This window comes from Mustela erminea, chromosome 5 (assembly GCF_009829155.1).
Source record: "Mustela erminea isolate mMusErm1 chromosome 5, mMusErm1.Pri, whole genome shotgun sequence".
Taxonomy (NCBI): domain Eukaryota; kingdom Metazoa; phylum Chordata; class Mammalia; order Carnivora; family Mustelidae; genus Mustela; species Mustela erminea.
In genome coordinates this window covers 82,550,423-82,573,842 of record NC_045618.1, presented here as the reverse complement: position 1 = coordinate 82,573,842, position 23,420 = coordinate 82,550,423, and the positions used below count along the sequence as shown (strand labels likewise).

General features: G+C 35.1%; 1 protein-coding gene, 1 long non-coding RNA gene and 1 pseudogene across 5 annotated transcripts in view; all 3 read right to left on the bottom strand.

The window, feature by feature from the left end:
- Positions 1–16,698, bottom strand: part of LOC116591239 — a 56,188-nt gene extending 39,490 nt beyond the window's left edge. The window contains exon 1 of the long non-coding RNA XR_004285900.1: positions 15,155–16,698. This is a non-coding gene — a long non-coding RNA (uncharacterized LOC116591239). The remainder of the gene's footprint in view (positions 1–15,154) is intronic.
- A 1,282-nt stretch (positions 16,699–17,980) lies between these two features.
- NUBPL (nucleotide binding protein like) overlaps positions 17,981–23,420 on the bottom strand; it is a 207,516-nt gene continuing 202,076 nt past the window's right edge. For all 4 annotated transcript variants that reach the window (XM_032341486.1, XM_032341488.1, XM_032341484.1 and 1 more), the window contains one exon: positions 17,981–19,909. In XM_032341486.1, coding sequence (XP_032197377.1) covers positions 19,847–19,909 — 63 coding nt within the window. In that variant the 3' untranslated portion in view covers positions 17,981–19,846. The remainder of the gene's footprint in view (positions 19,910–23,420) is intronic.
- Positions 22,809–22,987, bottom strand: LOC116592051 (annotated as a pseudogene).

Below are 23,420 nucleotides of genomic sequence, written 5' to 3'. Positions count from 1 at the left end.
GTCAGTGGAAGAAACACTTCCTTGGTGCAAAGGCGCAAACATGACCTAACATTCCCTATAAATCTTGAACAAGGAAAATAGGATGTAATGGGGAAAAAAAAAAAAAAGCACTCAGATTTTAGTTCCTAAAATAAACTTTATGCAATCACAGGAAGCATTTAGATCCCTTTTTTTTTCCTCCTCTTGCAGGAAAATGAAACAATCTCTGGGTCACAGGAAATAACACAAGTTTTAGAAAATCCCTGCGGTATGAGAAAAAAACTTCAAGTAGATCTTTTCTGAGTCCCATAGATGACGCAAAGGACAACAGATGTTCAAAGACTCAGGGACTTCAACAAGAAGTAATTGGTTTGTACTGGCAAGAGGGACAACTCCAACTGAGGTGCAGAAAAATAGGACAGCAGAGTTACACACACAACACTACAATCAATACTGTCTGCACACAACTAGCTCTGGGCTTCATTTTGGAAAAAGAGCAACTGCAAGAAGAGTAATGAGGGCAAGAAATGCAGAAAAAAGAAGAGATGGTGGGAGGATTGGGGAAAGAAGAGAAGGGATGGGACTATTTTATTTTAGGTTCTTGGCAGATTTTACTAAAACTGAGTAAAAATACAGACATATCAATAATTGATGGGACAATTTCAGAAAAATCAAGAATTCATAACTGCAGATATAACACATATGCAAAAATTCCTATCATCATAATATAACTGGGTAGAAGAAAAGATTTATAACTTTTTTTTAATATTTTATTTGACAGAGATCACAAGTAGGCAGAGAGGCAAGCAGAGAGAGAGAGAGAAGGAAGCAGGTTCCCTGCTGAGCAGAGAGCCCGATGCGGGGCTCGATCCCAGCACCCTGGCATCATTACCTGAGTGGAAGGCAGAGGCTTTAACCCACTGAGCCACCCAGGCACCCCAAAGTTTATAATGTTTTAATAAAGTTTAATTACAGGTGTCAAAAGAATAAATTCTGTGAAATCTACTTTCCACCTTAAAACAATTTTCTCTTAGAATATCCAGTTAGGAGGGTATTTTTGGCATTGCTACATAGGGCACATTGGTAGGCAAACATTTTTATAATCTCATAGAAGTCTTATCAATTAAATTTTTCTCAGGATGAAAGGTTAAAAGTGGCTTATGTAGGGTAAATCAGGAGGAATTTCAGATTTTGTAGAGATTTCTTCTCCATTTGTGGCTTTGATGCAAAAGGAGATTCCACAAAACCTGAAGACCATCTGTGTGGTGACATTCCATGACTACACCCTGGATTTAACAGGTCTTACATAGGATAATAAAATAAATTGCATTTAGTAGATTAAAAATGCAGTTTTATGTGACTGTAGACTACTAGGTTTTGGCAAGAGTAGTTAGGCAGAATGAATTGTTCAGTCATGTACAGTGTCAAAACATATATTTCACTCCCTTATGCTCTTCTATTTATAATCCCACTGCCATCACCCTTCTCCAGACCTGGTTCCCTTATGGTTATACCTGGGATGGTTTACCAGCTCGTCTGTTTTCCTTAATTTTTTAATGTCCTTTCCTTGCATGCCCACCCCATCACTGCCATTACCTCACTTTCTACATGTAGCTGGGTCAATTTTTTTTTAATTAAAAAAAATTTTTTTTTAATTTTAAATTTCTTTAAAAATGTGACTTCTGGAAGTCACTTCCAGAGTCAAGAACTCATGAGAGCCAGTTTCTAAGTAACCTTACAGAGATGGCTGACTTAAATGTGTGCATGTGCTTTAATGCAAATTGTAGCATTATACACACACTTAACAATACAATCCAGTTGTCATTCCATTCAGAATGTATAGGGTGGCTTTGTTCTTTTATAATAGTTGTACTATACTCTTCGCATAGCTACTCTACAATTTATTTAACAAGGCTCTGAAGAAGGAAAATGGGTGGTTGGGTGAGTTGAAGGAGAAAATATATTTTTTTTCTCCAAATTATAATTTTTAAGGTTATATTTTATACAAAGAATATATACAAGTGGGGCACCTGGGTGGTTCATTTCGTTACATCCGATTTTTAACATCCGATTTTTGATTTCAGCTCAGGTCATGATCTCAGGGTCATGAGACTGAACCCCATGTCATGCACTGTACTGGGCATATGGAGACTACTTGAGATTCTCTCACTCTCCCTCTGCCCCTTCCCTCTCTCCCCTTTTCTCTCTCTTTTAAAAAAAAGTACAAGTGAGCAAGAAATAAAATAATACCTATGACCCCACTCAATCTCCCAACTTAAAAAACCAAAAACAGGGCGCCTGGGTGGCTCAGTGGGTTAAGCCGCTGCCTTCGGCTCAGGTCATGATCTCAGGGTCCTGGGATCGAGTCCCGCCATCGGGCTCTCTGCTCAGCAGGGAGCCTGTTTCCTCCTCTCTCTCTCTCTGCCTGCCTCTCTACCTACTTGTGATCTCTCTCTGTCAAATAAATAAATAAAATCTTTAAAAAAAAAAAAAACTAGTTTACCAAAACTGTAGCTCTCTTTGTGTTTCTTTCCTGCCTCATCCCCCACTGATACCCTAAAAGTAATAGTTACTTGATTTTAATGTTTATCATTCTCACAGGTTTTAGGAAAATTTAATCACAAGTATATAGGATTATTATCATATATTATCATATATTACTTGAGTTTTTTTGAACTTTATAAAATGGTATACCATAGTCTTCCATAACTTGCCATTTTCACACATTATGTTTCTAAGATTATCCATTTTTATAAAGAGCTACAGTTCATAATCACTCCTGCATAATATTCTGCTTTGTGACTATACTACAAGGAATTTATTCACTCTTTTGTTACTGCACATCTGGTTATTCGCAGATTTTTGCTACTCTGAATAGCACTGCTATGATCATTCTCATATGTCTACTGGTGCACATGTGCAAGAAATCCTCTAGGAAACACCCAGAACAGAGTAGTAAGTTATGTGACTGTAATATTAGATCAACATGTTCTCCAGAGTGGTTGTTTACCACTTTACCAGCAATGTCTAAGACACATCCCTTTCAGCACTTTTTGTAAGACTTTCAATTTTTATAATCCAGTGCCTACACAATGGCACCCCGTTGGTTTTGATTTGTATTTTTCTGATTACTATTGGGATTGAGTTTCCTTTGTTTATTGGCCATTCAGATTTTCTCTTCCGTGAAATACCTCTTTTGTTTCTATTGCCCAATTTTCAATTAGGTCATCCTTTTTTCCTTATTTATTTGTAGTTGTTCTTGCATTATTCCAAATAACTCAATATAGGTGCTGCAATATGTTCTCTCCGTTTATGGTTTATCTCATTTCCTGTATGTCTTTTACTGAAGAGACATTCTGAATTTTAATGTAGCCAAATTTATCAATCTTCTCTTTTATGATTAGGTCACAGAGATTCCATATTTTCTTCAAAATTTTATAATTTTACCTTTCAAAGTTGATTTTATATGGCATGAGGAAGGGATACATTCTTTTCCATAGAGATAACCAGTTGTTCCAGCACTGTTCCCCATCTGCAATATTCATTTTGTCATAAATCAAATGTTCAAGTATGTACAGACTGTTTCTGGGCTCTCTTATTTTGTTCATTTTCCATTCTTGTATTAACAACAAACTGTCTTAGTGACTATAAATTCATAGTAACTTTTTTTTTTTTAAAGATTTTATTTATTTATTTGACAGAGAGAGATACAGTGAGAGTGGGAACACAAGCAGGGGTAGTGAGAGAGGGAGAAGCAGGATTCCCGCTAAGTAGGGAGCCCGATGTGGGGCTTGACCTAGGACCCTGGGACCATGCCTTGAGTCGAAGGCAGACGCTTAATGACTGAGCCACCCAGGTGCCCCAAATTCATAGTTAAGTTTTCATATCTGGTAGGGCAAGTGGCTTTCCTCCTCCTCCTCTTCTTCCTTCTTATTTTCTTATACAGGACTTTCTCAGCTATTCTTGCATCTTTGCTCTTAATATAGATATTTCAATCACATTGTTAGGCTTTATTAAAAAGGACAATTATTTTTCATGTGATGCCTTTTTATACCTTTTACATTCTGTCTGGAAGGCATGTATTATAAATAAAAAATAACTTTAAAAAATCATATGACTTCCCATTGTGTCAAGGTTAATCTGCACTTCATGTCATTTAAGGCCCTCTGTAATCCGATTAGTTTTCCATTAACTAATCCGATTAGTTTTTCTTAAGTTCCCTCTTGTAAACCATAGTCAGCCCACTTATACCCCATCCTTCCTCATATTATTTCCTCATATTAAACTACCTACTCTTCAAACCTGATCGCAGATCTTTCTCCAACCTAGTTCCCGAAACTACTAATGTACTTAAAGTCAGAGTTAGGCTCTTATTAGTTTTCAATTTTATTTGTGGTACTTTAGTGTCCTCAATTAAAGTATGAATTTCCTAGGGGCAACTATGGGCTATAAAAGACGTGAAGAAATATTTTTGATGGCCTCTTTTCCATGTTAAATGGATTTTAGACTAATCACCGTTGTAGGCCTTTGAGTTTGGTCACAATAAGGCCTTTTTATTTGGATGTGTTGTCTTGCTTTTGTATTTGATCTAGGTGGGTAACTATGATTAGTGAACTATAAGAGAAAACCAGTACTTAATGGAATTCATTTACAATGGGCTTTTACAACATAATTTGAAAATACCTTCATCAGCAGAGACAGCCTAATAACATGTTCTTGTAGTAGTTTACAATGTATCTGTATAGCTCCCCATTTGAAGAGATGATAAAGAAACAAGTGTGTGAACCATAATTAAATCCATTAGGCACAGTGTGAGAAATAATGTTTAAACAACAGTTCAACAGTAGCAACACCCATATTCTTAAAAATCTTTCTTAATACTTGAAACAGATATAGTTGAAGATAATTTATTGCTCCTATTTTATTTCTCAGTTAAAAGAAAAAAAATTAAGGCATCTGGGTGGCTCAGTTGGTTAAGCAACTGCCTTTGGCTCGGGTCATGGTCCTGGAGTCCCAGGATGGAGTCCCACATCGGGATCCCTGCTCAGTGGGGAATCTGCTTCTCCCTCTCACCTTCTCATGCTCTCTCTCTCTCTCAAGTAAATAAATAAAATCTTTCTTAAAATATTAATTAATTAAAAATCATTATTGCTTGACAGAATTCACTTTGTAGAAGACCACTAATGTTGCTGTAAATGCCCAAACAAATCTGTAGTAGTATAATAATTACCAAAGGCATAGCGTATGTATGAATGAGAAGAAATAGAAACCAATAACTATGAAACTTTAAAATATTTATACAGGTGGCCCCTTGGTGGCTCAGTCGTTAAGCTTTTGCCTTCAGCTCAGGTCATGATCCCAGTGTCCTGGGATCGAGCCCCGCTTCAGGCTCCCTGCTCAGCGTGCAGCCTGCTTCTCCTTCTCTCTCTGCTGCTCCCCCTTCTTGTGTTCCCTATCTCGCTGTCTCTGTCAAATAAATAAATAAAATCTTAAAAAAATAATAATAAAATAAAATATCTATCCAAGATTACAAATAATAAGGAGCAAGAAAGTAGTTTGAAAAAAATCTTCAAATAAATGACTTTTTGTCTTTTTTTTTTTTTAATCAAAGGATATTCTTTTTTGTATTAAACATCTTTTATGTATTAGCCAACTTATCTGTTGTTACAAACCTGACATTCCTGGGGATAAAAGTCAGCTACTTTTCAATTAATACATTACAAGTATGGCACATCATTATTTATATAGGTCATTCAATTTCAGAGTTTAATAAGATTTTCAAAGTGCTGATATGCTTTACACTGAAGATTGGATTTAAATGTTATTTAAGTAAAGGTTTCTTTTTTTTTTTTTAAAGATTTTATTTATTTATCAGAGAGAGGGAGAGAGCGAGCACAGGCAGACAGAGGCAGAGGGAGAAACAGGCTCCCCGCTGAGCAAGGAGCCCGATATGGGACTCGATCCCAGGACGCTGGGATCATGACCTGAGCTGAAGGCAGCTGCTTAACCAACTGAGCCACCCAGGCGTCCCTTAAGTAAAGGTTTCTGATTAGGAAAGTGGTCTATGACCAAATTCTATTATCATTGTAGTCTATGGAAACTTTAAGCCAAATTATTTTAAAATAGTTTTAAATGTGAAAACAATTTGTTGCTTCAGATCACACAATAGGATGTGGCAGAAGAAAGGAAAGAAAGCAAGTAATTGAATTGATTATCCTTCAAGTTTCAACCTGAAATCTAAACATCAATATTCATCCAAACTAGCTCAAGAGAGAATATTCATCTAGTTTTCAACAAGCTTTTTTAGATAGAAAAAAAAAAATCAGAGTTTGAAAAAGGGATTTGAAAATAACCGTATATGGAATTGTGACATGTTAGACATTTGAAAAGGGTTCTCTTATAAAAATACTATTCTGAAAAGTATAATCTAATATAATCTATAATCTAATATCAGAAAGCAGTTCATTAGTACCTAGTTTTTTTAATAACTTTATTGTGGTATAACTGATGCACAATCAACTGCACATATTTATTTACTAAATATTTATTTATTTTAGAGAGAAAAGGTCATGCAAGCAGGGGGAGAAGCAGAGGGAGAGAGAGAATCTCAAGTAGGCTACCTACTTAGCATAGAGCTTGCTCTCATGACCCTGAAACCATGACCTGAGCCCAAACTAAGAGTCTGCTGCTCAACCAACTGAATCATCCAGGTGCTCCAAACTGCACATATTTTAAGTGTACAAGTTAATTGGTTTAGGCCACAGTAAATACTGTGAAACCTCACTAAAATCAAGTTATTGATTCCCAAAGTTTCTTTATTTCCTTTTTAATTCTACCCTCTCTCCTTCCCTTTTCTCCCCCAACATCTATCTCCAGTCAATCACTGATTTACTTTTCAAGCAGCTGAGTATACATTTTCTAGAAATTATGTAAATGGAATTATACAGGGGTACCTGAGTGGTGGAGTTAGTTGAGCATGGGACTCTTGGTTTCTGCTCAGGCTGTGATCTTAGGGTTGTGGGATGGAGCCCTGTGTGGGATTCCGTGCTCAGTGAGGAGTCTGCTTATCTCTATCCCTCTGTTTCTCCCCTGACTTACACTCTTTCTCTTGCTCACTCTCATTTTCAAATAAACAAATGAACAAATAAAGTCTTTAACAAAGTAAATGGAATTATAGAGGCTCCACCTTTTTTGTCTACTGCTTTCACTCAGCATTGATTTATTAATATTATATCAATAATTCATTCCAGTTGTTTCTATGAAGTGCTCTACTGCATATATAGTGCAAATCTGGTGTGTTCATTCACCATTTGGTGCACATATGAGTTGTTTCCAGCTTCTGGATATTATAGACAAAACTGGTAGGAATATTTATTCATAGATAAATCTTCAGGGGATAGATGTTTTATTTCTCTTAGGTAAATATGTAGGAGAACAGTTAGATTGTAGTTAGTGCATGTTTAACTCTTTTAGAATATGCCAGACTGCTTTCCAAATGTAAATGTACCATTTTATATTTCCATCAACAGTGTATGAAATAGAATTCTGGTGGACCCCTATCATCACAAGAGTTGATGTGGTCAGTCTTTTTCACTGTAGCCATTATTGTGGCTGCATAGTAATATCTCATTGTGGGGATTTGTTTTGTTTTGGGGGCTTTGGGGGCATTTTCCTACTGACTAAAGATGGAGAGTACTTTTCATGTTATTTTTCAGGGGTATCTCTTTCTTGGTGAAGTCTCTAATCAAATCCTTTGCTCATTTTAAAACAAGGGATTTTTCTTTGGTCTTTCTAATGGATTGTAAGAGTTCTTTACATACAAAACGTTTAGATTAAAAAAAGTTTAGATATAAAATCTTTGTCAGATATGTTTTATAAATGTTTTCTCTAAAATCTGAAAATTGTCTTTCCTTAACTGTGTTTTTATACTCTCGTTTTAATTTTTATGAAGTATAATTTAACCTTTTCTTTTATAGTTTTATAGTGATTTTTCTACATCCTGTTTAAGAAATCTTTGCCTAACTTAAGATCATGAAGGTTTTCTCCTATGTTTTCCTTCTAGAAGTTTCACGGTTTTAGATTTTGTATTTAGATATATGATCCATTCTAATTTTTGTAGATATGTTTCTTTGCAAAAGATTGTCTCATTGTTAGAGCACAGTTGATAAATAAGATTTTATACTCCCCATTGAATTGCCTTAGCATCTTTATTGAAAATCATATTAAATTATGCCTATTTCTAAATTCTCTGTTCTGTTCCATGGATCTACATGTCTATCTGTACACCAAAAACCACAATGTCTTGATGACTGTACCTTTATAAAAAGCCTTGAAATCAGGTAATGTATGTCCCTCTGACTTCAATATTTTTTCAAAACTGTTTTCATTATCCTACACCCTCTTTATTTCCATATAAATTTTAGACTCAAGTTGTCAACTTCAGCATGAGAGCCTCTTGGGATTTTGATTGGAATTGCATTGAGTATAGCTCCACCTGAGGAGAACAGATGTCTTAACAATATTAAGTATTCCAAACCATGAACGTGATTGCTCACCATTTATGTTTTCTTTATTAGTGTTTTGTATTTGTTCACATATCTTGTTAGATTTACATTTAATGGTTTTTGTGCTACTATAAATTGCACTTTTCTTCAACTTCCAATCATTCATTGCTAGTATATAGGAATAAAATTGATTTTTGTATACTAACTTTATATACTGCAAGTCTGCTAAATTGACTTCTTAGTTCTTGTTACATTTTTTGTCTATTTGGGGGGATTTTTTCCCACAGACAATCATGTCATCTGTAATTTACATTTACATTTCTTCCTTTCCAATCTATATGCTTTCTTCTTTATTTTTTCTATTGCACTGATAAAACCTCCAGTATGATACTGAATAATAGTGGTGAGTTTAGACAACCTTGCCTTGGTCTCAATCTTAGAAGGAAAGTAGTTAGTGTTTCACCATTAGTTATGATATTAGCTGTAAATCTGCTTGTAGGTACTTTCTATCAGGTTGAAAAAGTTGTCTTTTATTCCTTGTTTGCTGAGAATTGTTATCATAAATAATGCTAACTTTGTCATTTGCTTTTTATGCATCTATTAGGATAAATAGGATAAATTAGGTGTTTTTTTTTAAGTCTGTCTGTTCTTTAATCTGCTATTTACATTGATTTATTTTCAAATGTTTAAGCAACCTCGCATTCCCAGGATAATGACCTCTTGGTCACAATGCATTATTCTTTTTATACATGATGGATTTAATTAAATAATAGTTCGCTTAATATTTTGTATCTATGGTCATGAGGAATATTTATATGTAGTCTTCATATACTGGCTTTGGTTTAGTTACCAGGGTAATGCTAGCTTCAAATAATGAGCTAGGAAGTGCTTCTTCCTCTTCTGTCTTCTGGAATAGTTTCTACAGAACTAGCATTATTTCTTTCATAAATGCTGGTATACATTTTTCCAGTGATGACATCCAGGGCTGGGGGTTACTTTGTTGACTCTTAACTACAAATTACATTTATGTAACTTATGACTATTTAGGTTCTCCAGTTCTTGAATAAGCTTTGGTAGTATTTTTCAAGAAATTTGTCTATTTCATCTGAGTTATCAATTTTATGGGCATAAAATTGTAATAGCTCCTATTGTGCTTTTAATGTCTATAGGATCTTATTTATAATTCCTATTACATTTCTGATGTTGGTAATATAAGTCCAACGGTCTCTCTTCTAAATGAGTCTGGCTACAGGTTTGTCAGTTTTGGTCACTTTTCAAAACACCAGCTTTTGATTTCACTGATTTTTACTGCTTTTCTTCTCAATTTCATTTGTTGCTTTTTTGTTTGTTTTGGATTTAACTTACTCTTCTATATCCAGGTTCTTAATAGAGAAGATTATTTCCTAGACAGGAGATTTCTTCTTTTCTAGTGTAAGCATTTGGTGCTCTAAGTTTTCCTGTAAGCACTATTTAAAGGAGTATACCACAAATCGATGTTTTACTTCCCTTTCCATTCAGTCAAAATATTTTATAATTTCCCTTGTTCCTTCTTTTCTGACATACAATTTAGAATTACTTTATTTCCAAATCCTTGGAGGTTTCCAGATATCTTCTTGCTATTGAATTCTATTTAATTTTTATGGCAAGAGAACATGCTTTATATGATTTTAGTTATTTAAATGTTGATGAATGTTTTATGACCCAGAATATGATATATTTTGGTGAATGTCCCATGTGTCCTTGAAAATAATATATATTCTGTTGTTCTGGGGAGAAATGGTCTATAAATGTTGATCATTGTTTAGGTCTTCTCACACTTACTGTCCTTGTTCCATCAATTACTGAGAGAGAAGTATTGGAATCTCTGTGATTATGGGTTTGTCTGCTTTTACTTTTAGTTTCATTAATGTTTGCTTCCTATATTTCAAAGCTATTTTGTTAGGTGGACACAGATTTAGGATTGTTACATCTTCTTGGCTACTAATACCTTTATAATGTAAATATGGATTTTTAGTTCTGCTAATATGCCTTGTTTTGAGGTCTACTGGTGTGATATAGCCATTCTATTTTTCTTTAGATAATGTTTACAATGTATGTCTTTTCCATCTTTTACTTTTAGCCTACTTGTATCTTTATATTTAAAATGGATTTCTTTTAGATAGTATATAGTAGGCTCTTACTTTTTTATCCAATCTGATAATCTCTTTTTATTTGTATGTTTTGAACATTTTCATTCACTATAGTTATCCATATGTTTAGATAAAAATATCCCATCTTGCTATTCTGTTTGTTCTATCTGCTCTTTGTTCCTTTTATACTTTCTACTTCTGCTTGCTTTTGGATTAAATATTTATGATTCAATTTTATCTCCATTACTGGTTTATTATTTAACCCTATTTTTGAAAAAAGGTTAGTAATTGTTTAAAATTTACACTGTTTGGTTTTAATTAATATTTCAAATACAATTATACATTTTTTCATATAGTATAAGAATCTTACAATAGTATACTCCAAATATACCCCCCTCATCTTTTGTATATTGTTCTCATATATTTTATTTTTATATATTCTGTAAATCCACAATGTTGTTATTTTATATTTAGATAATTGTCTTTAAGGATGATAAAAAAATAAGTTAAGTACTTTAAAAAATATTTTATTTATGTATTTGAGAGACAGAGCTGGGGAGAGGGGCAAAGGGAGATGGAGAAGCGGGCTTTCAGCTGAGCAGGGAGCCTGATGCAGGGCTTGTTCCCAGGACCCTGGGATCATGACCCAAGCAGAAGGCAGATGCTTAACTGACTAAGGTAACCAGGTGCCTCAAGACAATAAGTACTTTTTATGTTTATCTTTATTTTAACCATTTTCAGAGATCTTCAGTTCTTTATTTAGATCAAAGTTTCCATCTGGTGTTCTATTCCCTCTGCCTGAAGAATTTCCTATAGCATTTATTGTAGTATAGTCTGCTATTAATGAATTCCCTCAACCCTTGTTAAAAAAAAAATTCCTTTTTCTTTCTTTCTTTTTTTTTTTTTTAAGATTTATTTATTTGAGAGAGAAAGCATGAGTAGGAAGAAGGGCAGGGGGAGAGAATATTTAAGCAGACTCCCTGCTGACCACCAAGTCTGACACAAAGCTAGATTCCAGACCCATGAGATCATGATCTGAGCCCAAACCAAGAGTTGGATGCTTAACCAACTGAGCTACCAAGTTGCCCCAAGTTTTTCCTTTTTGAATGTTATTTTCATGGCATAGGATTCTGGATTGGCAGTTTTTAAAATTTCAGTATTTTATTAATTGTTATATGCCTTACAAAGGGCAGGTCTACTATAATTTGTATTTTTGTTGTCTGTATGTAATGTGAATTTTTCCATTTATTGCCTTCAAGATTTTCTTTTTATCTTTGTCTTTCCAGCAGTTTCAATCTGTTATTTGTTTTTAAAAATCCCACTTGGGGCCTTCCAAGCTCTGTGAATTTTCCAGTTTGATACCTCCCACTTTATCAAGAGAATTCTTAGTAGTTATCTCTTTAAATATTTTGTCTGTCCCAGTATTCCTTTCTTCTTCTGAGATGCTAATTTATTCCCAGCTCTTGTTCACACATGTGAACATCTGTGTGTGTGACTTTATTCTTTGTCCTTCAGTTTGGGTAGTTCCTATTACCTATATCCAAATTCACTTATTTTTTCTTCATCTGTCCAGGTTTACTGATGAGCCCAAAGGCATCCTTGATCTCTAGTACTCTTTGTTTTGTTTTGTTTTTCCTCTTCCAGCATTTCTATTTTATTTTTTCTTATGGTTTCCATCTATCTGTCAAACTCCCCATGTGCTCAAGCATGTTGTCCTTTTCCCATTAGACCCTTTAACATATTAATCATAGACATTACTTATTTCATAGTGCAAACATCTGAGTCATCTTTGTGTCTGGTTCTGTTGAGTGCTTTGTCTTTTGATAAGGGCTTAATGTTTCGTGCTTTTTATGTCCTATAACTTTTAAATACTGTTTTTTTAAATTATTGAAGTATCACTGAAATAAAACATTATATTAGTTTTAGGGGTAAAACATGGTGATCCAACAATTCTATATGTTACTCAATGCTCATCCTAAGTGTAGCCACCATATAAAATTATTACAATATTATTGACTATATTGTCTATGCTGTACTTTTAATCTCTGACTTACTTATTTTATTAACTGAAAGTTTGTATCTCTTACCCTTTACCTATTTCTCCCATCCCCCTACCCCACTCCCTCTGGAAATCACCAGTTTGTTTTTTGTATTTAAGAGTCTGTTTCTGTTTTCTTGTTTGCTCATTTGTTTTGTTCTTCAGATTTTACATATAAGTAAAATTATATAGTATTTGTCTTTCTATGATTATTTCACTTAGCATAATACCTTCTAGGTATATCCATGGCACAAATGGCAAAAAAATCTCATTCTTTTTTATGGCTACTATTCCATCACACACATACATAGACACACATTATATCACATCTTCTTTATCCATTCATCTATCAGGGACACTTACGTTGCTTCTATATCTTGACTATTATAAATAATGCTGCAATAAACATAGCGGTAGATGTATCTTTTCAAATTAATGTTTTCATTTGTGTAAGGTAAATAACAGTAGTGGAATTATTGGATAGTATAATTTTTCTATTTTTAATTTTTTGAGGAAGCTCATACTGTTTTCCATGGTGGCTGCATCAATGTAATGTCCTATCAACTGAGCATGAAGTTTCCCTTTTCTCTACATCCTTGCCAACATTTGTTATTTTTGTTTTTCTTTTAAAGATTTATTTACTTATTTGACACAGAGAAAGAGATCCCAAGTAGGCAGAGAGGCAGGCAGAGAGAAAGGGGGAAGCAGGCTCCCCGCTGATCAGAGAGCCCGATGCGGGGCTCGATCCCAGGACCCTGGGATCATGACCTGAGCCGAAGGCAGAGGCTTTAACCCACTGAGGCTTTAAGCCACCCAGGTGCCCCTTTTTTTTGGTTTTTGATACTACCCATTGTGACAGGTGTGAGTTATTATTACGGTTTTGATTTGCATTTCTCTGACAATTAGTGATGTTGGCCATCTTTTCATATGCCTTGTTGGCCATCTCTAACCTTCTCTGGAAAAGTATCTACTGAGGTCCTTTGCCTATTTATAATCAGAGTATTTTTTTGGTGTTGAGTTGTATATGTTTGGTATATTAATTTCTTATTGAATATATAATTTGCAAATATTTTCTCCCATTTAGTAGGCTGCTTTTTTGTTTTGTTGATGCTTTCCTTTGCTGTGCAAGGGCTTTTAATTTTGGTGTAGTCCCATTACATTATTTTTGCCTTTGTTTCTCTTGTCTGAGGAGGCACACTCATAAATATTTTGCTAAGACCAATGTCCAAGAAATTACTGCCTACATTTTTAGGAGTTTGTGGCTTCAGTTCTCACGTTTAAGTCGTTAATCCACTCTGAGTTTATTTTTATGTATTGTGCAAGAAAGTGATCCAGTTTTCCCAATACCATTTATTGAAAAACTTTCTTTTGGTCTTTCCCCCATTATCATAGATGAATTGACCATGTAAGTATGGATTTATTTCTGGGCTCTTTATATCCTGTTCCACTGACCTATGTGACTATTTTTTGTGCCAGTACCATACTGTTTTGATTACTATAACTCTGTAGTGTGTCTTAAAATCTAGGAATGCGATACCTCCAGCTTTGTACTTCTTTCTCAAGATCGCTTTGGCTATTTAGGGTCTTTTGTGGTTCCCTAAGAATTTCAGGATTATATGTTCTAGTTCTGTTGTCTTATAATTGTTTACACTGAATACTGGACATCAAATATAGGATAGTAAAAATGGAAGTAAATAGTATTTATGGCTGAAATGTGCATGACTCTTTTTGATAGAAACTTAATGTACAGGACTGAGTTAATTTAGTCAGGAGTTCATCTTATTTAGGTTTTGTTGTTGTTATGGTTACCTTCAGTACACCACTGGCTTCAAACCCCTCTGGTATTACCTTGTGCTTAAACTGAAGGATGGGTTCCTCCACTCTTAGCTTTTGATCTCTCTATTCATAGTCTTTACCCCTCTTCCACCAGTGGATACTGCTAATATATTATACTTAGTGTTTGCTAGCTTGCTGTGGGGCAGGGTATTCTCTGTTGTCTTGATCTAGCCTTAGCTCAGATAAGACCTATGTCCCTGAATCTTGGTGAATGGGCTTCCTCAGTGATGCCAACCCTCCCCTCAATGATAGGATGTCTTTAGTGGCCAGGGTTAGGATGACTTCCTGTTCTCCCCGATGACTGGAGGGTTTTCTATTTCCTCTCCTACAGTCATAATGTGTCTTCATCTGAGGACAGTTTTACTACCGTCCCCTAGTGACTTATTGGTGTTTGTTTTATAGGAAAGGAAAGTCAGGAAAGATTTTGTGTTTTTCTCAAAGCATCAGCTACTCTCCTTCTCCAGGCCTGTACTACTCAAGAAGGCTTTCACTAGTCCCTTGTCCCATGTTCAAGTCTTCTCTTGGGCACCCTGTGAGGTCCACAGAGAAAAACCTATGAGTGGGTGCAAACTCCCCTCCAATAGCAGCTTCCAGGTGTGCTAGTTACTCTGTTATTCCACACTCAGTTGTTAGCAATTTGTTAAAAATTTTCACTGGATTTTTCCTACCTGCTATTACAGGGAGTTTGTCATCTTTTTCTTCTGTGTTTTGCCAAAGGTATACCTGCATCCTGTTGCTCCTTGAAGGGATCTGTCTTTTCATACATTTCAGATGACTTGGCTGTTAGGATCTCTGGTGGGTTTAAGAAAAATTATGATTTTGTAGATCATACAGTTTTTTCTTGTATGATGCTCTTCCTAATCTTCTCCAACCTCAGCAAAATTGAGACCCTCCAGTAGTTTGATGTTGTTTTGAATGTCACAAGCTGGCCCTAAAATTTATATAAAAATGAAAAAAATCAAGAATTGCCAAAACATTTTTGAAGAACAAGGTAATGATGAATAAAACAGTGAGTTATTGGTGCAAAGGCAGACAAATAAACCAATGGTTCAGAATAAAAGTCCAGAAATAGAACCATAGAAAGAGAGACATTTAATTTACAACAAAGCTGGTACTGCAGAAAAGTAGAGGAAAAGGACTGTCTCAGTGGACAATTAGATAGCCACAAGAAAAAAAAAGCCCACAAAATGCTTAAAGGCTATCTCAATCTAATAACCAAAAAATAATTCCAAGTGAATTATAGAACTAAATGTAGAAAGCAAAACAATGTTAAAACTTCTAGAAATTAACATAGGATAATATCTTCATTGCCTTGGGGCACTGCACAAAAATCAATAATCATAAAGGAAAATAAAAAACTTGAACATGTTAAAATTAAGATTGATTGTCAAAACGACAACATTAAGAGAATGACAGACAAATCAAAATAGAGTGTGAAAGATATCTGCAACACAGAACTGACAAGGATTCATAAACACTCCAAAAACACAGAAAAATGGGCAAGAGATGTGACTGGACAGTACACAAAAGAGGAAATCTAATTAGCCAATAAATACATGTAAAGGTACTCAACTTCATCTGTAACCAGTAAATGCAAAGTTAAAACCACAACGAGATACCAACTAAACAACTACCAATAATCCCACTCCCAGAAATAACAACGGAAATTTAAGTATGAAATACCAAGAAAATATGTACAAGAATGTGCAAAGCAGCACTATTTGTAAGGATAAAACATTGGAATCAATCCAAATATCCATCTACAGTGGACCAGGTGAGTTGGGTATATTCAAACAATGTAATGTTCTATAAGAAATAATATGAAAAACTGCTATATGCAATAGTAGATGTGGAACTCAGAAACAATATAGAGCGGTTAATATAGGGCAAAATAAAAGTCATTAATATACAGCAAAATACTGTATAACTCCATTTAATATAAATTGCAAAAAATAGGCGAAACTATAATGTTGAAGGGTATAAGCTTAGGTATTAAGATATCAGTATATAGTTATTTTTGTAAGGGAAGGAGAACACAACAATTGTGAGAGAAAATACTGAGGCTTCTGTGATGTCAGTGTTGGTTTACTTCTTAACCTGGTTGGTAGTTACCTGGGTGTCCACTTTGTAGACAACTGACCTATATGTCTCCCATGCTTTACTCTGTGTGTGTGTGTGTGTGTGTGTGTGTGTGTGTGTGTGTAATACTTCATTATAGCCTCTTCCCACTTCCCCCCACCCCACAAAGCTTCTGGCTTTTGTGAACTTATTTTTTTATTAGAAGTGTTTCCGATGGAGTGATGTAAGTATCTGAACTCTAATGTACTTTTGTAGAAAGATATTTGGTATGTTTTTGGAATGTGGAGGTTGATGGGGGGGGGGGGTGGAATTCTTCCCCTGTTTATAACTGAGAAACACAGAATTCAGATAAAGGTAAATAATATTAGCTATCTTACTGACAAAAAGCTGGATTAGAGGATATGTGACCACAGTGGGCTACGAAATGCGCAACTGCTGACCTAGATGGACTTGCACACCCAAGTCCAAGGCTGAGATGGACAAGTTTCCCTGCAGCCTGCCTTAGAAAGCTCAGGATTTGGTTGAAATCAAAGAAATTCAGACAGGTAGAAATTTACCCATAAGATGCATCACTCCTCCTTCCCTGGCATGAAGAGAGTGGGGCAGCTTGCCTTTGCCTCCTGGAGAGTGGAATGGAAATTCTCTACATTCTATGGAAACGTGAAGAATAAGGAATAAATACTATCCCTAACAACAGGCAGACTAGCTGTGTCTATCTTTAAAGTCAGCTCTTTGAAGCTTAGCAAAGGCAGCCATAGGCTAAATTTTAGAATAAGCTTCATTCTTGCTCTTATTGCTACTTTTTCTTCTTCTACTTATGAACCTGTATATATAATCCAACCACCATCTTTTCAGTGCCTTTCTTGGAAGAATCTGCAGAGACTTGTAGGCAAGGGTAAAGGAGAAGAGGGCAGGCGATTTTACATGAAGCTCTTTTCAAAGTCGTATATTTATGAGAAAAAAAAAAAAGACCTTTTCCATTTCCCTATGAGATGTATTAAATTGGCACACAACTTTTATTGTCTCTGGAGCTTCTTTAAATCATTTTTTTTCTAGGTAAAGTTATGCCTAGTTCAAGTAAATGCTTTTTGTTATTTAGAACTGCTCAATGATTATTTATATCAGCCTTGTCTGAAAAAAATGTAAAAACACAAATATCTATCTACAACTTAATGTCATTATTTCCTTCTAACAGTGATGAAGGTTGATTACTGTGTATTCACAAATACTTCTATTCATGATTTTAATTAGCATGGATAATTTGGCCCAAGTCATTTCAATTCAGACACAGCAGCATGTGTTTATTTAATTAAACATTCATTCATTCATTCATCCACTTATTTATTTATTTTTAAAGATTTTATTTTACTTATTTGACAGAGACACAGTGAGAGAGGGAACACAAGCAGGGTGAATAGGAGAGGGGAAAGCAGGCTTCCCACAAAGCAGGGAGTCCCATGTGGGGCTTGATCCCAGGATCCTGTGATCATGTCAGGAGCCAGCCGCTTAACGGCTGAGTCACCCAGGCGCCCCCTAAACTTTTATTTTTATGTTGAGGAAACTGTAGATTCACATGCAGTTGTAAGAAATAATGCAGATTCCATTTTGCCCTTTTACCCAATTTCCTCCAATAATAACATCTTGCAAAACTATAGTACAATAGCTCCCAAGATACTGACATTGACACAGTGACAATAGAGAACACATTTCCATCATCACAAGGATTCTTTATGTTGCCCTTTTATAGCCATGCATAATTCTCTCCCCAGCAACCCTCCCCCCTTAAATTCTGGAAACCACTAATCTGTTCTCCATTTCTATAATTTTTGTCATTTCAAGAATGTTCCATAAATGGAGCCATATGGTATAAAACCTTTTAGGATTGGCTTTTTCATTCAGCATAATTCTCTGAATTCACTGTTGTTGTTACATGTATCCATAGTTTGTTCTTTCATACTGCAGATTAATATTCCACAGTATGGATTTATCACAGTTTGTCTTACTACTTGCCCATAGAAAAACTCTGGGTTGTTTTTAGTTATTACAAATAAAAATTCCATGAACACTCATGTTCAGTTTTTTTTTTTTTTAATGTGAATATAAGTGTGTGAAAACATGTTTATAATGACATGTAACTCTTTGCCTAATTTTCTGGCTATTTAAGTCAGAGGCAAAGCAAAAGATGTAAAGGTATTTGCCAAAGATCATAGACTGGTTCTTTATCAACCAATGATTCTTATCAGTACTTGCAACTTTGTAACTATCTTGCTACCTGACCTTGGGAAGCCCCCTGAATTTCTCTGAGCCTCCATTAGTAAAATAAATGTTTTTCAAAGCATAGCATTTGAAACACGAACTCCATGAAATGCTCCTAAAAGAGGACAAGGGAGATTTTCACAGTCTAGTAAGTTTGAGGAAATGCTGAATACCACATTTCTTTTTTGAAATAAATATATGCTCCTTGGTATAAAAAAGGAAGGATCCAGTATCCCACTGCCCAAGTTCAAATTCCAGCTCCATCGCTTGCTGGAATAGTAACCTTTAGCAAGACACTTAACACACCCATACCTGTTTTGTCCTCTATGCAGTGGAGATAACAATAGTACCTCACTCATATGAATGGAAGATTAACTCTAATGACAAGAAAATACTTGATAAATTGTTTCCTATTATTCTATTTCCATCATAATCAGATCATCAAAATCATTATAATCTTGTTAAAAAATATACATGTCCAGGTCCACCCCTGCAGATTATATTTAGTAAGTCTAGGGTAAAGCCTGGTCCAGATGAAACAGAGGTTTATTTATATTAAGAATGTATCCAAGATAGCCCAAAGCAAAATTTAAATCTAGACCCAACTGACTGATGGAGAGCATCATAGTCATATCAGCACACAAATTTAGTAAATCCTTTAAATGACTAACTCTGTAGTCCCACAAAAAGAGCACCTTCTTTCCTGAATGGAAGGCTGGGCTTCTAACACAAACTCATGATTCCCCTAGGGGATGTTCATTAAAATAAATGCAGTTCTGTGCAGTTGGTACACATCAGCTTTCAGAAAAATTCCTAAATGTAGCAGTTAGCATCAATATATAAAAATTTTATTTGTGAGTCATTGCTTAGCAAATTAAATCTGAAAATAAGACATTATTTCCTTAGAAATAGAAGAAAACAATTATGATTGCTATAATTCCTGTAGGTTTCATCACCACACTGCTGATTTCCGAAAGTCTTCTTATTGTTAAGCACCAGGCAAATTTCCAGACCACTTGGGGAACTCACTCTAGAGGTGGTGGCAATCTTTTTACCACTTCTGCAGCAATCCTCAGGTAAGCTTTGGCCTGGAAAAGAAGAGATTCATTTGTTCTGTACTTCTCCCCAGCAGACATCAAATGACTCATGAACTGTCTGCCAGAGCTGTCTCTTGAATGGAATAGGGAAAAAGGCTGAGTGAGATGAGGAAATTCAGCAGCAAGAGGATGCTGTTGTGTACACTGAAGGTGTGAAAGGGTAGAAAGAATTTTAGATTCTTTATTGGGCAAATACTTACAAGGTGACTTTCTGAAAAAATATTTAATACCAGCAATTACTGTTTTTAAGCTCTAATTCCCATTTCAGCAAACCAGCAATCCAGTCTAGTTGTAGAAAAATTTTATCTTCCTCTTCTGACAAATTGATATCTTGAGTTAGATACTGTCAAAACTTCTTTGGCATAAGAGCTGTTAGTAATTTTAAATAGGACTGTTTATTACCACTCTATGGTTTATCTTTGGAAAGCACCTTCCTTATCTCTCTGAGAATGGCATCCAATACCAGCAGCGAGCACCTCATAGGCTTCTTCACTTGCTGAATTTTGGATCCCATCAAAGAATTCCTGGGGTCAGTTGTTACACCCTTCTTCTGTGGGGTCCTTAGTGCAGCTGAATACTAAGAGCAACCCCCAAGCCACTGTGCACCACAAACTAAGCCAAAGCCTACATGGCCCAGTCAGATCAATGATCATGACATCTGCATCTTAGAAGCTCCAGACAATTGCAATTGTAAATATTACCTATTTTCCCTATCTTATCTATAAAAAGTATCTGTAAGACACAATAGTAAGATCTTCTAAAACCATTAATTTCTACATTTACATACTTGGAGTTATGCATGTACTACTGCCACCACCACTGCTACTACTCTTACTACTACTACATCTACTATTCTGATAATAGCTAAAATTTACTTGAGTACTTAATATCTACCAAGTACTGTTTCATTTAAACTTGCAGCTACCCTAAGGGATAAATTCTGTCATTAACCCCACTTAAAGATAAGGAAACCAAGAACCAGAAAGGTGAATGGTCTTGCCCAAAGCATTACAGTTAATATGGGATGAGCTGGTCTTCGAACCTAGGCTGACCAACTCTGACTCTGCATGATGAAAGAACAATCTGAGGTTTGTTTACCCAGACTTGAAGATGTTTCAAGCGTCTTTCACACATTTTCACTTTTAAAAACCATACCTGAGCCCTAACAGCTGAATTATGCTTTATCTTATCAGAAAAGTGCTAAAATCTCACCTATGAGTTCATTAAAAAAAAAAAAAAAGAATAGTTCTCGAAATATGAATAAAGCCTTAATTGTTTTTATCTAATACCTACTCTACCAAATACTTTGTATAAGTAATCTCACTTATGTAAAACAAGCGTCATCAACTCGACTTGGATAAAGCACACAACTGGGAGTTGTTTGCTCAAGGTCACAAAGTCAGTAAGTTGGCAAACATTCAAACCTGGGTCCATCTAACTCCAAAGCTTAGATCCTTCTACTACATATTAAACAGTAAATCCAAAGTACAAACAATTTTAAACAGAATGCTTTATCTAAAAATGGTTTCACTTTCTGCTATACTTAACAGAAACAGCTGTTTTGTGTAAAAATGGAAATACTTTGTAAATAAATATTTCTCTTAAATCTAGTGTGCTGATTTTTACCCAGGCATCTTTGTAAATACCTTTTATCTCCTAGTAGCTTTTCTGAGTGATTAAGTCTAAAATTTTTGTGATGAAAATGTAAAGTTCACTAAGGCAAGCTGACAGAAGGCCATCATTCTATCATCTTTAAATTCTTACTTATGGTAAATCACAGACATAAACCTATCAGACTACAAAAAGAGATGAATGATTCCAGAATAATCAAATTTGCTACTTTTAACCTTTGTTTTTTAATGGACTATCTCCAAGCTTAAACTTTCAATATATCACACTCAAAGTACTGATTAGACTGTCATTTGCTAAGAAACCACTGAAAGTGCTTAGTTTCAGTTTCAATTTCTACAAAACTGTTGAGATTGAATTTTTTCAGCCAATGCAGTATCATTTCAACAAATACATTTTGGTTCTTATCATATGCAAGTTACTGTTTTGGGAATCTGTGGGATGTAATGATACAAAAGGAAGGCAGAATAGCTCACTTGTGAAGAGTTGAGGCTCTGATGTCAGACAAGCATGGTTTAAAATCTTAGCTCCATCACTTATTAGCTATGAGGCCTTAGGCAAGTTACTTAATTTAATCCTTCTAAGACTCAGTTTCCACATCTCTAAAATGGCTAAAGTAATAGTAACTATCGCAAGCATTTGGGGGAGTATTAAGTAATAATAAAGTATGTTCAGTACTGGCACAAAAGAAGCAAACAGTTAGTAGCTGCTATTATTACTGTTACATCCTCAGGTAATTTACAATCTCACTGAAGAGTTCATATGAACATGTACCCACAGTTACTTCTCCTGGGCTAAGGAAAGGTACCTATGGATTTGTCTAATCCATAACTAGCAAAAAGGCAAATATGTGTATCATATGTAAAAAATATGATTTAGATTTCTCAAACTGTTAATACTCTCTCTTTCATCACCTCAAATATACACAGAATAACACTTCTATTCAAGATCTTTTATTGGGCCATCCAGAAGCACAGATAAGACAGCTGGATCCCATTTGTCTGCTGTATATTAACAAGTTAAAGGAAAGGGATGGCAATCAAAGTGCAAGAAGTTTTATAGAGAACTTTTTCCTTTGTCTTTATTTTTAAATATCTGAAGTTCTACTTTATCATATACAATCATTTCATATTAAGATCATAAGGTAATAATTTAGAAGTTCTAAGATAATAAAGCTTCCACTTACATTGAAAGTCTTTACCAGGAATACCTTATAGCACACCTTTCTGTATGCCAATATTAAGACCTTTTACTTGATAACAAAAGGATGAAACCACAAAATTATTAGTCAATCACGGTTCCACCACTTGTGTCCTGGACTCAAGTAAAGGCAAAAGATAGATAAAGTTAAATTAGCAATTATAATCACACCAACAAGAGGCAATGCTACTGGATTTAAGAGTTCTGCACTTGATCTTAGCCAAAAGGCCGAGAAGCGATGGATTTAAGAGTTCTGAATCCGAAATGTCCACTTCCTCTCCCCTCCTCTGTGGCTTTCTCTGGCTATTATACACTACTATATTTGGAGTTTCAATTACTCCCCTTTCGTTAGCAGTGCACATGTTCAGAAGATTTTGCCCAATGACTGAGGAGGCAGCAGCTTGCTGGTACTTTTTAACTGGTGCAGTAGCTCCTTACAACTTTTCTGATGATGCCTTAAATTCAGCATAAATCATATTTGAAATTAATCACTATTACTATAGTATTTGTGTCCACTCAAAGTTAAATGTTCCTGGGAGAATGAAGTCCCTGTTGCCTAATTTTAAAAGATGTGCTGTGCAGAGAGTGACAGTCCTGGAATCTGGGGTTGGGAGGAGGGAGTGATAGAAAACGGAGAAGGTGGAGTTAGAAAACAAAAAGCTAAAAATGAAAC